Source organism: Talpa occidentalis, unplaced genomic scaffold (assembly GCF_014898055.3).
Source record: "Talpa occidentalis isolate TD23 unplaced genomic scaffold, MPIMG_talOcc4v2.1 talOcc4.12, whole genome shotgun sequence".
In the NCBI taxonomy this organism is placed as follows: Eukaryota; Metazoa; Chordata; class Mammalia; order Eulipotyphla; family Talpidae; genus Talpa; species Talpa occidentalis.
In genome coordinates this window covers 83,112,649-83,128,225 of record NW_023601212.1, presented here as the reverse complement: position 1 = coordinate 83,128,225, position 15,577 = coordinate 83,112,649, and the positions used below count along the sequence as shown (strand labels likewise).

Genomic DNA, 15,577 nt, shown 5'->3' with positions numbered 1-15,577 from the left:
GCTAGCTCCGCATCTGGCCCTCCCGGTTCTGAGGAACACCAGCCTGGGAGGTGCAGGGCACTAGCGCCACTTGGCAGCCTCCTGGGGCACCGCCCCTCATGCCTTGGCCCTTGTGGCTGTGGGAGGGATGGGGGCTGGCCTGGGTCCAGATGAATGGTGCCCCCCTTTGGGTCCCAGGGGCATAGCTGACCCGCAGGGTCCAGCCCCTGCCCCACCTTCAAGAGACCCGCATCAGAGAACGGATCAACATGGAAATTTGTGCAAATCCCACCAATGGGAGTGAGAAGTGAGCCCAGGGTCTGCTCAGCTTCAGGGCTGGATGCCGTCATTCTCCCTGATTGTCCTGAGAGCCACAGAGGCACCAAGTTGCCCTTTAGACCCCAAATGCTTCCAGCCCCACCCGTCACACAACCCCGTCTGGGGCCGGCTACACATGGGGGGCCCTCCTGCTACTGCCCATCCCTGCCCACCCCCTAGGAACTGCAGGCTGGGTGCAGGCAGGGACACTTCACAGACGGGAAGAATGAGGCCCCAGTTACGTGGGTGGGAAGGACCCTCACCCACACCCCAGGGGCCAGGCAGCCCCACCCACACAGACACCATGGAGGCCAGTGGTGCAGTTTCTCTGCCTTCATCTTTTTAATGGCCAGTGCGGTACAGTTAGTGGACAACAGTGGACGGGACACAAAGGGCGCGCAGTCACAGCTGTGCCGTGGTGGTGTGGTGTGCAGGCCGTGTCCTCCAGAGAAGCCCCTTGGCAGGCTGCTCCTGACTCTGCCAAGCCAGCCTGAAGCTCTGGAGGGTCCAGTCGGGGAGGGAAACCCCCACCTCCTATTTGGTGAGGACTCATGTCTGTCCTTGGGTCTTGTTGGTCAGAGACCAAGGCTGAGGTCAAGTGCTGACTTCAGCTAGGGTGTGGGGAGCGGCTGCCCTCCTGCCGAATCAGGGGCAGATGGAGGAGCAGAAGTTTTAAGAACTGGGAGTGGGGGAGAGTGGAGGACTCTTAGGCTCATGAGGAGGAGTCCCCGGTGAAGGAGAGGCTGGGTGAGGTTGAGCCCTGACAGGAGCCATGTGTTTGGTGCCATGTGGCCCTCAAACAGACCTGGGGGTGGGGGCCGCCGGGGGGATACTCTGGCTGGTGGTCTGCTCTGCTAGGTGGGAAGGGCTGTGAGTGACCCCCAAAGAGCTCTGGCCTGGCTAGGGCTGGGGCCACCGGACATGGATGGAGGGTGGAGGGCAGGGGTGAGACGAGACGCAGAGCACAGTGCTGGCGGAACCCTGGTGGTGGCGACAGGTCCGGGCTTCCAAGAACTTAGCAGAGCCCTGGGACTTGAGTGACAGGTGGCTGGGTCCAGAGAGGGTGGCATCATTGGCACTGGGCGGAGGCCGGGGCCCCTACAGGCACTGCAGTCAGGGGCAGGAAGGGGCCTCAGGCCTCTGGGCCCCTCATTGGGGCCCCGGGGCCCTTCCTGGGCAGGGCCAGGGCCACGCCTGGCTCAGAGCCTGCTGGGGAAGGACGCATTGGCGGAGGTGTGGAAGCAGCTGTGGTGGGCCTCCCGGGTGAGGCTGTAGGTGAAATAGGCCACAGCAGAGCCCAGCGTCAGCCCCGTCATGTAGGACACAGTCATGGTGTTCCCTGTGGACGAGACGGGCCTGAGCAGGAGCGCGGGCAGCGAGCCGTCTGCGGAGGACCGAGCAGCCGGTTCCACGCTGACGCACCTGGCCGCCACTGGCCAAGGGTTGGAACTTTGGCTTCTCAGGTGTGCAATGGAGTCCACAGCCCCTCCAGGGTGGCTGGACATACCAGCTCACCCCAGGCCTTGCCTGCTTGCTTATTTCCACCTCCAACTGCTCCCTCGTCACAGATAATGCGGATGTCTGATGGGCCTCTTGAACCCACTGTGCCGGGTATCTGACTCTGGCGCCCTCTCCTCTCGAGCTCTCTCCCCATCTCGTTCGACACGAATCCAACCTTCTAGCCTCGAGCAGCAGTACCCACGCGGGACACCCGTGGCCCCCTGTCCCTTTCTCACGCCCCATCACCCCATCTCCCAGTCTGCCTGCTGGCCCTGTGGCACCACCCAAACATCCAGGATCGAGTGCCTGCTTCTGGCTCACAGCACCCTGTCCTGAACAGCAGCAGTCAGGCCTCGCCCTGCCTGCCGGAGCCGCACCAGAGGCGGCCTTAACAAGCACAGTCACATCCTGTGTCTCCTCCGAGCCTGCCCTCACAGCGGCCCCTCCCATCTCCTGCTCCCTTACACGCTGCTCCTGCCCCAGGGCCTTTGCCTGCGCTATCGCCTCCATCGAGAACCGTTCCCCTTGCCGGGTCCTGTGACTCCCGCACCTCTTCCTCCAGGGCTTTGCTCGAAAGTCGCCACCTGTCTGAGGCGTTCCTGGGCTGCTCTGCATCAAGACTGCCCATCTCCTTCCTCCGTGGTACTTACACCAGGCAACGTACTACATCTTTTGTTATTGCCTGTCAGCCCCAGAAGCAGAGGGACGTACTACTTTGTCGTCAGCGTCCCCAGTGCTGAGAACAGCAAGGACAAGGAGAGAGTGAAGGCTTAAGTGATGGCAGAGCACACCACACTGTGAGATCCCTGAGGTTGAGTTGACTTGAGCCCAGGACCGAGACATGCCTTCTTGCAAGGTGGGCCTGGCAGAGGGGCACTAACATTCTTGAAGGTGTCAGGTTGCCGGGCGGTGCCCCGAGATGTCCCAGGGCAAGCCAGGCGCTGACCATGTGGGCCTTACCTGCCAGCTCCCGCTGCTTGGGGCTTACTTTGCCCGCCGCCAGGATCATGGGCACACTGCCGAAGTAGCCATTGCTGATGCCCATGAGCAGAGAGAAGACACAGGGCCAGGCCGGGTGGCGGAGGGTAGGCGTGCCACTGGGGTAGACGCAGAGGATGAAGAGGGGGATGAAGACCACACGCAGGCAGGAGCAGGCCAGCAGGTGGGTGCCCCGCCAGTCCACGGGCAGGGCTGCCAGGATCTGTGGGGAGCCGGGCATGTGGGCCTTGCTTCCTTCCCCACACCTCCCCTCCCCTCCCCACTGCAGCATCCTACCCAGACCCCTCATTAGTAATACACAGGCCTGGCTGTGTGCCCAGCCCCCTCTAAACACTTCACATGTTCCCCTTCAACCCCCAGGTTTCCTCCAAGGGTGGGGCTCTTGGCCCTATTTGAGACTCCAAGGCCAGAGGGTCAAACCCACCTACACTTATAGCCGGAAGCAGCAAGACTAGGATCTGAACCCAGTAAGCCTCTCTCTTGAAGCAGACTCTGGCTCCTCAGACCTCTTCGCTGTGTGACCTCAGGCAAATGGCCTCCCTTCTTTGAACTTTGCATTTCACATTCATTAAGAGGTGCCCCATGTCAGGCCAGCCCAGAAAGGATAACTTTGCTCCTATTCCAACCCTCCCCCCAACCTGCCCTGCTCTCGCAGGGTCTTCTGACCCCTTTGAGGCATTTCTGGGTGACCCCACCTCCTTGGGGGTGGTAGTTCCTGCACCAGCACCTGTCCCAGGTGGGAGGAGACGCACCAGTCTCGGGGACACAGCTGATACACAGAGCTGCCCCCTGCGCCACTGCTCCCACCCTCCGGCCAGGAGCCCACACATGCCCAGCTCCAAACACCCTCTGCACCCTTCCCGCGGTTGGGGTGGGGGCTTGGGCTGGGCCCGGGTGCTCCAACACCGGTGATGGGCATCACCTCCCTCTTCCCTGAGGCTGGGGTGGCTGGGGACAGGGGCGGGGCGGGCATAGGAGGGGGGCGCACCTTGCCCACGAAGTCCGAGAGGTTGAACACCGCCATGATGAGGATGGGCAGCCACTCGCCCAGGATGCAGTGGCGGATCTCGGACTCGAGCCCGGGGAACAGGCACAGCGTGATGAAGTAGGTCACCGCGATGGACAGCATGTCGGCCCAGATGGCGCGCGCCACCACGTAGCGGTGCAGCAGCAGGGCTGTGGGCGGCAGGCGGCGGTCAGCGACCCCGGGGACCCCTGGCCCCTGCGGCCTGGACCCCACCCACGCGTGCAGATAGAAGGGGGTCCTTGCGGTGGCCGAGCCCGCTCCGCCCACCTCTAAAGGAGGGCCAGCTCCGTTTGACTCTCGGCGTAGGCACGTCGAAGCGCGTGTAGGCCCGGCCGCAGCTGCTTGTCGCCTCGTGGGCTGGGCTGTCCTTCGGGGACCCGCCGTTGGCCAGGCCGGAGCCCTGGTGCTCCTGGAAGCGGCACGGAATGGGATGGGGTTTGGCTGGAGACTAGGCCCCGCCGCCTCGCACCCCCTTCTCCTCCCTACCCCCCCCCCGCCTCTGTGGGATCCCCCTGGCCCCCTTTCACGAACAAGGACGCTGAGGGGCCCACGCAGGGACGTGAGCGCCTCCCGCCCTGGCCGCGCCGTCACACCTGCCGTCCACCTGCAGCGCAGCCGCCACCAGAGGGCGCCCCAGCCCCGGGCGCTCACCCTGCAGGTGAGGCCGGGACCACGGCGGGGGGCGGCGGCCGCCAGGGCGGGGCTCGGATAACAAGGGTCTGCAGCCTGAGGCTGCGGCCCAGGGCTGGGAGGCGTGGTGGAACCGTGCCCGGGGCTCGCGGCCTCCCTTCCCGACCTCGAGGCAGGAGCCGAGGGCCGGGCGAGCCGGCGGCAGCGTGGACTTACGAAGTGCACGTCCCCGGCCGCGACGTCGTGGTGCACGCGGTACCCGGCCCTGCGGCCCTGGCGGTCTCGGGGCCTCGCCGTGTGGTAGCGAACAAAGCGGCTGCGCCGCACTACCAGGTGCAGCAGGAAGCACAGCAGCTCCAGGCCCACGGACACCAGGAAGAAGATGAGCGTGCTGGCCCGCTCGTCAGGCAGCAGCAGCTTGGTGAGGATGCGGCTCAGCGAGATCATCACGCCCGCCGTGCCTGGGAGGGAGGGAGGGGCCTGGGCCTGCACTGTGCGCCCCCAGGGCCCTCTGCACAGCCTGCCCACACGCAGCCCCCCAGCTACTGCCACTCGCTCTCCCTGACCCAGGTCTCCGCACTCAAGCCCCCTCACTCTGCCACACCCCATCCTACTACCCCAATCAACTCCACCCCAGCCCAGCACTGCTGCCTGCGTGCACATGCCTGCACACCGGGAACATCTGCGAGTCCTGAGACACAGCCAGGCCAGGGTAGACACAGGCTCTTCCTTTCTGGGGTGCAGTGGGTACCCACACACATGTCACAGAAAAAAGCCAACTGTGCGTGGTACAGGCAAGGGGGGAAAGCACTCTAATCTCAGGGTTCAGCAGGAGCACAGGTGTGGGGGGGCATGGACTAGGGAGCAGCAGGCACAGCCCCGTGTATTCATGTAGGAGGAGGTGGAAGGAAGTGAGCGGAACCCTGAGAGCTGGCACCGCGCTCGGGCATGACAGGCCCACAGTCAGCACCTCACACCTGCGCTCTGCACACCTGCTCCCAGCATAGCCAGGCCCCTCCCTCACGGGGGTCACCCCCACGTCTCCCCAGGCCAGCATGCCCAGGGCTTGTGAGCCAGGGGACCATTCTCCAGGAAGAGGCTTCTAGAACTCAGGGTAGCCCAGCGTCCCATGTTGCGGGTGTGCAGATACTTACTCTCTCCAGTCATCACCCCCTGAGTGTACCTCTTGGGCAGCATCCCCGTGTACCCATAGAAGCTGGATTGCTGCACTTGAGAGAGAGAAAGAGAGAGAGAGAGAGAGAGAACACGGAGTGACCGTGAGACACCACTTATCGCCTGGCAGCAGGGATTGAAATTCAGAAGTTTGAGAACAACCAGTTGGTGAGGGCACAGGGGCTTTAACACTGCTGGTGGGGGTTGTATCGCCTCGCAGGGCGTGGTGGAAACAGGTGAGCTGGGCAGCCTGGGCAGCCAGTGGGCGCCCGGCCTGGCTGCCGCCTGTGGAGGAGCAGGAATGACCCGGCACTGCTGGCCCAGACAGTGAAGACCTGCACGCGCCTCCAGGCTTTCTCCAGGAGTCTCCTGCCAGCATGTGCGCTTTTGCTTTTAACAGAACAGAATAGACATGAATTCACAGCCTACGTGGAGAATATTACTTCACGGAACCTTGATTTTACTTATAAATCACACACATGTGTTTTCTGGGGCATACTGTGAAAGTATTTCTTCCTGGAAGTCATGGCCAGAAAAGTTTGAAATCTACGAAACAACCGGCCTGGCCTTTGCAAACGTCACTGCCGGGGACCGTCCCAGATCAAAGGACAGTGATGGCAGCTACCCGGTGTGCGGGCCTGGCCTGGACCCTGGACTGGAAGGAAGATGCTCCAGAGGCTGTTGTCGGGACAGCCGGTCAGGAGACAGTAGTGGGTCAACGCCACGCTCCTTGGTTTCGCTGTGACATGGTCAGAAGGCATGTCTTGGCTTTTCTAAAATATACGCTGACGTGCTGGTATTTGGGCGAGAAGTGTAGTGATGTCTACAAGTAGTTCTCGATGGTTTAAGGGGAACGCATGTTATTTTATGTTTACATATATTTAGGGCAAACATTTATACACACACGTAGTGTCTGTCCGTATGCATACAGGGGATGGAGAGAGATGGAGAGGAAGGAAGTGTATGTGGCAAAATGTGAACCGTTGGCCAAACTAGGCAAAGACGCAGGAGTCCTATTATTCCTGCAGGCTTGTCATTAGTTTATTTTCAAAATGAAAAGTTAAAAAAAAAGTTTGCAAGCTGCTGGCCAAGAGAATCGTGGGCAGGATGGTTCTGGAAGCCCATTTCATAGCAGAGGAAACGGGGAGGCTGCCCACTGTCCACGCAGGACCCCATGTATGTGGACGAGTGCACACCGGGAGGGCTCTGACACCGTGTGTGCTCAGCGCTGGAAGGCACCATGGGTGCGTGTGGGGGCGTGCATATGGATGTAGAAGGCACTGTGGTCTCCATGTGTGTGCGCGTGTGGTTTATAGTGTGTGTACATGTGGGGGGGGGCATGTGCAGCAGCAGGCACATGTGCACAAGCGCATAGTGTGTACATGTGTGTAGGGATGTGCACCTGGAGGCAGCAGGCTTTGTGGGCGTACCTGTGTGTGCACATGTAGGGGTGTGTACTTGGATGCAGCAGGCATGCGTGTATGTGTTTGGCATACACATGGATACGTGCCAGCACTGAGACCAGCTCACTGTGTAAGACGCCCTCAGCAGGAATGGGGCTGGGGGAGCATGGGCAGTCCAACCCCCAACCTGTCCCCAGTCCCTACCTGTGCAGCCAAAGGCCACGGTGCCCACAGCAGCCAGGTTGATGGCATAAGCCTGGTCTCGAGAGAAGAGTTGCAGCCACACGTCACAGACACTGATGAAGAGGAGCGGGCCCAAGGCTAAGAGGTAGCCTGTAGGGGAGAGACAGACAGAGGGTAGTGAGGGGTAGTCTGAGGGTTCCTCCTCATCCTGGGTCTGAGGTGGTCTCTCCACCCTTTCCCTTACTGCTGGAACACTTTAAAGGCCTACACGGGACACCAGAAGGCTTCCTGGAGGAGGTGCCATGTGAGCAGGGCCAGGAAGAGGAACGGGGAAAGAAGAGCACCCTGGGCTGAGGGAAGAGCCTGGGCCCAGGGACGCCGTGTGGGGCACACAGGTGCCCCCAGCGTTGGGTTTCTAGTGTGCAGTGGACGCACACGCCCACCGTGGGCCTGGCCCTGTTTTCATACATCATCCCCCACAGGCTTCCTAGGAGGCGTGCCCACTGTGCAGACGAGGGCAGGTGCAGGGGCTGGGGCGCAGGGGCGTGCCTACCTGCCGTGATCCTGGTGTGCAGGCTCAGTCTCTCCACCAGCGCGTTGTTCAGGAGCACGGCTGCCAGCGCCACCAAGATGTAGGTGAGGCTCATGTCGAACACTATCGAGGTCCCTGCAGTGGTGGGTGGCCAGCAGCAGGTGCTCAGCAGAGCACCCCAACCTTCCACCCTTCCCCTGTCAAGTGTGGCCTCCTGGCTCCGCCCAAGAGGGCTGCCGGCCTGGAATGGGCTGCCCCCGAGGTCAGCACTTCCCAGCTGAGCTGGTTCCCGAACCAAGTCCTGCCTGTGGGGGTATGTGGGGGCAGCGGGCAGAGCTGGGCAGCCTGTGAGGAAAGGGGTGACCGTGGGGACCCACCTGGGTACTTGTGGTGCAGGTAGTCCACATCGGTGATGAAGCTGTTGTAGGGCAGCAGGAACCCAACGCCTGCCAGTAGCATTGCAAAGTAGATGGCATGGTAGCGGTCGTCGGGCACCGGCTCCTCAGCCGCTAAAGCCAGAGACACCAGGTGAGAAGTGGGCAAGCCCGTGCCAGGCCACTGAACCAGGGCCGTGGCACCACCCACCACTGGCCACCAGAGTGCCTACCACCATGGCCACTGCCACCCTGACGACAGACATGGCATCCCATCATCCCAGGCCCCTGCTCACCTGTCACTACCACCAGAACCACTGGGACCTGGGCGGCCAACATGACCATCGCCATGGCCACTGCCCCCAAATCCAAACCACCAAAGCTGTCATGACTATGACTGCTGTCCTTGACAACGGCCACAGATGCCCCTGTCACTGGGATCAAGAATTAATCAAAAGTTGTCAGACTCCATGGCCACTACCACCACATCCACTGTCCCCCCAAACCACTGCCACTGTAACACCAGCGTCATCGTCTCCAAGGTGTTCATCCACCCCCGCAGCAGGTGCCCACGCCACTGCATCATGCTGATCATCGTCACTGTCACAGCCACTGTGTCACCTGCAGACTCGAGCTGTGGTCACCCGGCATCACAGCCACTGTCGCCACGGCCACAGATGCCCCAGTCACTGCAATCACAGCTGCTGCGGACACCAAGGCCCTGCCCACCCCCCAGAGGCCACCCCCCAGAGGTCACCAGACACCACCCTATGGCCACTGAAGCAGGGGCTTGACAGATGGTGGGAGGCCTTGTGCTTGTTCTTAACCTGCCTCTGCCCTTTTATTTTCCCCACGATCCCTCCTGTAACCTCGTCCCTTCCCCCCCAACTCCTCCCTCGTAACCTCAGAGCCCTCAGTGCCCACTGATGCCCACGGGTTTCTGTAAGCATCTGACGTTATCAAACTAGTATGTAAACATTTGTTTTTGTCATTCTGACTTGCTTTACTGCACTTAATTCCCTCAGGCGCCCTCCATTTTACTGCCCCCTCCATTTTACTGCAAGGAGGGTGCGTTTATCTTCCCTCTCGGCTGAACGGTTTTCACCAGTGTGGCCAGACCACGTTCTTGGTCTAGTCACCTGCTGATGGACATCCAGGCTGCTGGAGGGGCCTTCTGAAAACTCGGCTACGGAGCCAGCCGGCTGGCGAGGCCTCGTGGGGCCGAGACCTCGGGATACGTCAGAGTCCGCCTCGGGGCTGACGCCACCGTGGTCGGCACGTGTACACCAGCACTGCAGAGCGCGGTGGGGGGCACTCACTGGAGCCTTCGAGGCCCACTAGTGACATGCCTGCCTCTGCCTGACGACGCAGGGCTGTTGTGCTGTTCTGGCGCATGAGCATAGCTCAACGGGAGAAAGCTTCTGCTCCGAGAACAGTGATTCTGCAGACCTGGGAGCTGAGACCGTGCCAGGCCCTTTCTCGGCCTCACGTCCTGAATCAACAGGCAGAGAAGAGGCCACTGTCCTGGCTGTGCTGATGGACTTGGTTGCTACTATGCGTGGGAAGAGGAGTGTCTGAGGTACAGGGGACCCCCGTGCACCTCTCAGGACTTGCACGCACTGTCGATGGACTGCCGCAGCCACCCAATCCCGCAGAACCGCCAGCGGTGCAGGCCCCTGCTAAGGAGCCAAGGCTGAAGGGCTTAAGGACAGCCAAGAGGAGCGAAAGGACAGTATGCAGATGCCAGCTACACCCACAGGCCAGTCACGGAGAAGATGCGGTTGTTATGGGTGCTTCTTCCTTATTTTGATATGAGTATGTGCGTGCAAATGTGTTCGCCAAATATTTGTTTTACTCGCTCATTCCCTTGTCATCCACCAGAAGGTGTGCTCACAACAGCTGACTTTACATCTCGGGATTTAGGTTGCAGATATCAGAGGAGAGGCATGATCAGCAGGGCTGAAGTGTGACTGGCCGTAAAGGGATTAGCCATCTCAGCCCTGAGTGTCTTTATCTGGAGATCAAGTGTAGTTTAAGGAGCTTGTGTGAGAGCCACATTGATCAGCGGTGCACTGTGATGGTCAATTTTATGGGTCAGTTTGGCAGGTTGTATGACAGTCCCCAGATATTCCAACAGACCCAGGTGTTGCTGGGAAGGGATTTGGCAGATTAAAGTCCCTCTTTAATCAACTCTAAATTAGTCAAAAGGGAAATGACCCTTGGTGGGCCTGACCTAGTCAGGTGAGGCTTGATTATGCGCTCCCCAGAGCGTAGAAACACTCAAATAGCTCAGGCCTATGGGTCCTGCCTGTTTGCTTCTTCCCTCCTGACTGTCTGCTTCAAGGAATCCAGCCTCCACTCGAGTAAGCCGATATCCTGTAATAAATCCACATGTACACATATATCTATATCAGCCCTACAACTTTGTCGCTATCGCTGTCAATTTACTATCTTTACTATCTCCTTATATGTCTCCTGGCTCTGTTTCTCTGGCTGAAACTTGATTCATCTAGCTGCTGTCACCAATGCTGCGAAGTTAGAATCCTCACTGCCCAGCCACCGTGGCTACCCTCCATTTCTTTGGCCACGGCAGCGCAGCCACTGCCACATGACTGGCTTTGGCCAATGGATGTGACCAAAGTGACATGTCTTACATACGGGACAGAGCGTGACTGGCCTGTGCCCTTCTCCTGGAAGGTGATCCTGGAAGCCCACATTAACACAGAGCCTCCTCACCTGCTCATTCACAGGGGTCCTGTGACCCACACTGGACACTAGATCAGGGTGGGGGCACTGAGAAAGTGGGGCTGCTTGTTACAGTGGCAGCTCTAATCCATCTGAGAGATGGGTAGCCCGTGTCAATGACCCAAGCTCGTCCCTCCCTGAAGGCCCCCGGGGACACCCAGGGCCAGTCTCTGTCTGCTTTGGGGGAGACACACTTTGTCTGCACCCTCACTCACCAGTATCTGTGAAAACCGGGATGCTCCTGGTCCTACAGCCCTGGCCATGAGCAGCCCCTGCTGCCTCGTCCTCCAGCTGACCACTGTCGAAGCTGAAGCTCATCACCACACTCCTGTCGGGTGTCCCCGCCATGCTGGGCTCCTTGAGGCGCTGGCTTCCCACGGTGCCCATGGCAGCCTCTGCTTGGAGAAAAGAGGAAGCAGGCTGAGGGGGCAGAAGGAGGAGACCTGGCACATGCTGTAACCCCGGGCGGGGGGCAGTCACTCTGTTCATTCCACCCACTTGGAAACAGGAGAACACAACCCGACCCAGCAGTGTGGAGCACAAGATTTGTGTCTGAAGCAGCTCACCTGGCTGCAGTGAGGAGCAATGATGGAGGGCTGCCTGAGGGTGGTGGCAAGGGGACTTGGAGTGATGTAAATGGAGCAGAGAAATACTGTAGAGGTGGAAGGCAAGGACCTGATGAGCAGTCAGAACAACAGACGACACACTGGACACGGTGCCAGCACTGTGCCCTGTGGCCCACTCTCCATAGCCCTCTGAGGAGGTGTCATTCACTTTACAGCCCAGGAAAGTGGGGGTTAGAAGGTAAACTCCCGGGCCGCCCCTGGTGGCGCAGTGCATGAGCACTGGGCTGTGAAGCTGCCTGCAGCCTCTGCAGTGCTGGTTCGATCCCGGCTGCCGCTGAGGATCCCACATGGTGCGCAGACCTCTCCTGCCATGCCCGCTGCTCCCCTCAGCAGTGTATTTCGTCAGTCTGCCTGTTCTGTTCCCCACTCTGGCTCTGGTGAATTCTCTCACCCTCCCGCGCTTCTGACTGTACCCAGTGCATGTATAAATAAATAAATCAATCTTAAAAAAAAAAGGAGGTAAACTCCCATCCCTCCCTGCCATGTTGGCAGGGGATACGGGCCAGGGGAGACCAGACCCAAACCCAGCCCAGTGGGACACTGATCCACCACCCCTTCATTCTGCGGCCAACCACCTTTACCGGCAGGAAGTTCTTCCTTTTGTCTTGCCTCAGTTTCTCCTGCTTCAGTTCAAGTCCGCCAGCCCTTATCATTGGAGGAAAGGAAGGCGCGCTGGAAAGACGCCTCCACTCTGAAGGTAACCTCTGTGTGTGTGTGTGAGGGGAGGGCCTAGCGATTTTCTCTAAAACGTTCATCAATTTGTTTTTCTAATGACCTTTATTCATTTATCTGATTACAATAAAGGACACACACTCGTCTGAGTCTCATTTCCTTCAGCTCTCCTGCTTCATTTACCCCCTCCCAGAGGAGCTGTATAGAGCAGTGACCAGGCACCTCCTCCTGGTCCCGGCCCCCTTTCGTAGCTCTTCATAGAAAGGCTTCCCGGCACTCCGCCTGTCCTGGGAACTGGGGGCATCCTGCCCCTGCCCACTGGGCACTGACCCCACCGACAGGCTCCCAGGAGCAGTGAGGAGGGGCAGGGCTGGGGAGCAGTGCCGCCCCCTGCAGGCTGGGTGCTCTGCCTGAGTGCCTCCAGCCCTGGCCCCTCCAGCCACATCTGGAGCTGGGGACTTTTCAGTCCCCAGCTTAGTTAGGACAGAGTTAGTTAGCCCAGTTAGGACAGAGCTGGACGTGGGCTTGAACGACAGTGGCTTTGGGGGAGCAACGTGCAATGTGGGCTTGGGGACTCTCAGACCCCACCCTTCTCTGGGGACAGGGCCAGCGGCCTAGAAGGGAAGCAGCCGACAGTAACACCCCTCCCTCCAATCTGCTCAGGACTGAGCCCAGCCTGCAGGACGGCTGTACCCCAGCCCCCTGCTGGTGCTCAGCAGAGGTTCCTGAGCTGCTGGGCTGACAGGCCAGCTTGGCTAAGAGGCCTGGCTCCACGGCTCCCTCTGGCTGAGTCGTGAGGCAGGCAGCTGCCACCCAGAGCACCTCCCTCAGCCACTGTCCCCATGTGCTCCTCCAGGCTGGGGGGGCTGCTCTGGCCCCAAGGCCCCTAGACAGGAACTTACAGCACCATGAAGAGCTTTGCCTGCCCCTTTAATTAAAATGTAAGAACATGCACACAGGGTTAAAAATCCTACTTGTGCACAGCCAGCCCCATGCCGGGACCCTCTGCCTGCCCTGGGGAGCAGCTGAGAAGACACAGGGCATCTCTAGCCATCAGCTACCAGTCCCTGCCTCAAGGGACCCATATCTGGGCTTCAGTTTCCTCACTTCCCTCCAGCAGACAGAGAGCACTCGGCAAGAGGGGAGGGTGACCTGAGGGAGGGAGGTTCACAAGGAAGGCTCGGCAGCACACAGGAGTGCGCCATATCACACATGCCACCACTCTGGGCACCACTCTAGGCCTGGAGAGAACACCCCACTCAGCAGTCCTGAAAGTAGGGTTCATGCCCCCACTTTGCAGAAAAGCAACTGAGGTAGAGAGGACAAGTGCAGGGTCATGCAGCGCCTGCCGGAGGCCCTGCCAGCTGGCTATCTCTGGCTCCCCCCATTCCCCTGCGACTGAGTAGACAGTGGTTCTGAGTGCTCCCCCACGGCATTATGGAGGTGCTGGCTCCCAAGGCCAGGGGGACCCCTCCTCAGGGGGTGCGCCATCTCCACCGCAGCCTTCCACGCAGGTCAGGGGGGACAGGGAACCTGAAGTCTACTTAGAGAGTCCGACTGGGGCCTCCTCAGACCTCACGCTCCTTGTGGCCACAGGTCCTGGCAGCTGGATGCCCTTGGGTGGCCCTGGCCCCTGTGCCTAGGTCCCCACCCCACCCCCTGAGCTCTCTGTGGCTCTGTCCGGCCAGCATTCCAGACTGCCCCAACTTCTCCCAGTTGGCTCTGCCCACAGGAAGGTGGGTTTCATGACCCTCGGGTACCCCCTTCTGCCACCCCTGGAGGACAGAAGAACATAAGGGCCACTGGCACAGGGTGGTGGCAGAGGGACCCACCCTTCCCAGGGTCTTGGCTCCCGCGGTTCCCACGCACTCTGCTGAGCCCCCACCCCCAACTCCTTCAGCCCCTGGCCCTTCAGCAACAAGGAGGGTCCGCACACCTGCGCCCAGGGCAGAGGGCGGACTCCTCTGGCCACCGGAGGTGACCCTGGAGCACAGGCCCCACCTCTGCCAGCAGCTTCCCCAAGAACTAGGATGGGACGCGCGGGGGTAGGGGTGGGAAGCGGCGCGGGGGTTCCAGAGAGGAACTTCAGCTGGTGTGACCCTTAGGATGCTGGGGGTGGAGGCGGCCCCAAGCCCCACGCGGCCGGGGCCACGCAGCTCTCCTTTTCCCCGGTCTGGGTCTGGGTCCTGCGCTCGCAGATGGAGAACGTGGGTCTGGCCCGCGGGGGTGCCGGGCGGCGCGGGGGTGGGAGGCCCCTCTTCCCAGGACGGGGGTGGGCGGGGTGGGGTGACTCGGGGTCCGCAGGGTCGAGCGCCCCGTCCCTGATTCGGCGGTGAGAGCCGGCGCGGAGGAGGGGGGCGCAGAGTGGGGCCGCGCGCGCCGCAGACAAAGGCTCCGACAGGTCCCCGCGCCCCGGCCGGTGTCCGCCCCGCCCGCCGCCTCCCGGGGACCGCTCACCTCGGCCCGGCCCGGCCGGGGGTCCTGGCCGCTCCCGGCCCCGCTCGCGCCGCGCGGCCCCCGCGCCGGGACCCCTGGCGCCGCGCCCCGTACCCCGCGCCTCGGGCCGGGCGCGGCCGCGTCCTTCGCGGGTCCCGGGTCCGCCGGGCGGGCAGCGAGGGCGCGCGGGGGGCGCAGCGGCGGCAGCGCCAGCACAGCCTGGGGCCACCGCGCTCCGCCCCGGCCCGCCCCCCGCGCGGAGCCCCGCCCCGTCCGCCCCCCCTTCCCCCCGCCGTCGCCCCATCGGCTGCGCCCGCAGAGGCCCGGGCCGGCCAGGAGGGAGTCACCGTCCCGGACGCCCCAGGCTGGTGGCGCCCGGCGACCCCCGGGGCGAGCCCGCGCTCCCGTGCCCCTGCCTTGCTGGGGTGCCCGGACCCGCACCCCACATCCCCTCCCCGCCCCGTGGCGGGTGGGACACATCGCGGGGGGCCAGGAGCCCACCCGGGTCCTGGCATCGGAAATGAGCCAGGAAGGGGGAGGTGGCCCTCGCGGACCATCCCTGCTTGACCCCCGGGTGAGAGCAGATGCCCGGGCGGGAGTCTGACGCCCCCGGGGCCCCCCGTGCGGCCGCCCCTGGAGTCAGGAGAGCCTCTCCCCAGCTGCACCCAGCCCCCTCGCTGGCTCTCTTTGGGGTGTCTGCCAGCGCACGTGCCGGCCCCTTCCTGCCCTGCCCTCACTTTCCCCCAGACCGGCGCCTCCTGCCTTGCCATCAGGCCCCAGCTGCAGCCTGGAGACCCAGAGGCGCCCCTCCGGGAGCTGTGCTCGGCACCCCTTTCCCCTGGCCCCTCTTCTGAAGGACAGAAGTCCCTGAAAATAAGGGCTGGCTTCCTCCCTCCCCTCCCCCGTGTGCTCAGGGGTGCGCTTGCATCCAGGAGGAGCCCACGTTTGCCTGGGGGTGGGGGGCTGAAGTGGCAGCTCAG

General features: G+C 61.7%; 1 protein-coding gene across 2 annotated transcripts; it reads right to left on the bottom strand.

Annotated features, from left to right (window-relative positions):
- Positions 1-593: 593 nt before the first annotated feature.
- On the bottom strand, positions 594-14,648 carry SLC29A4 (solute carrier family 29 member 4). Of its 2 annotated transcripts, none has more exons than XM_037507071.2 (11): positions 14,619-14,648; positions 11,079-11,258; positions 8,122-8,253; positions 7,766-7,879; positions 7,234-7,362; positions 5,608-5,682; positions 4,670-4,914; positions 4,091-4,232; positions 3,785-3,972; positions 2,758-2,998; positions 594-1,636 (listed from the first exon to the last, which is right to left on the bottom strand). In XM_037507071.2, exons 2-11 carry the CDS (start codon positions 11,248-11,250, stop codon positions 1,497-1,499), a joined length of 1,578 nt encoding a protein of 525 aa, XP_037362968.1. In that variant the 5' UTR covers positions 11,251-11,258; positions 14,619-14,648; the 3' UTR covers positions 594-1,496. The 2 variants fall into 2 exon arrangements, with proteins under 2 accessions (XP_037362968.1, XP_037362969.1); XM_037507072.1 differs by lacking the exon at positions 14,619-14,648 and adding an exon at positions 11,430-11,643.
- Between the last annotated feature and the right edge of the window lie 929 nt (positions 14,649-15,577).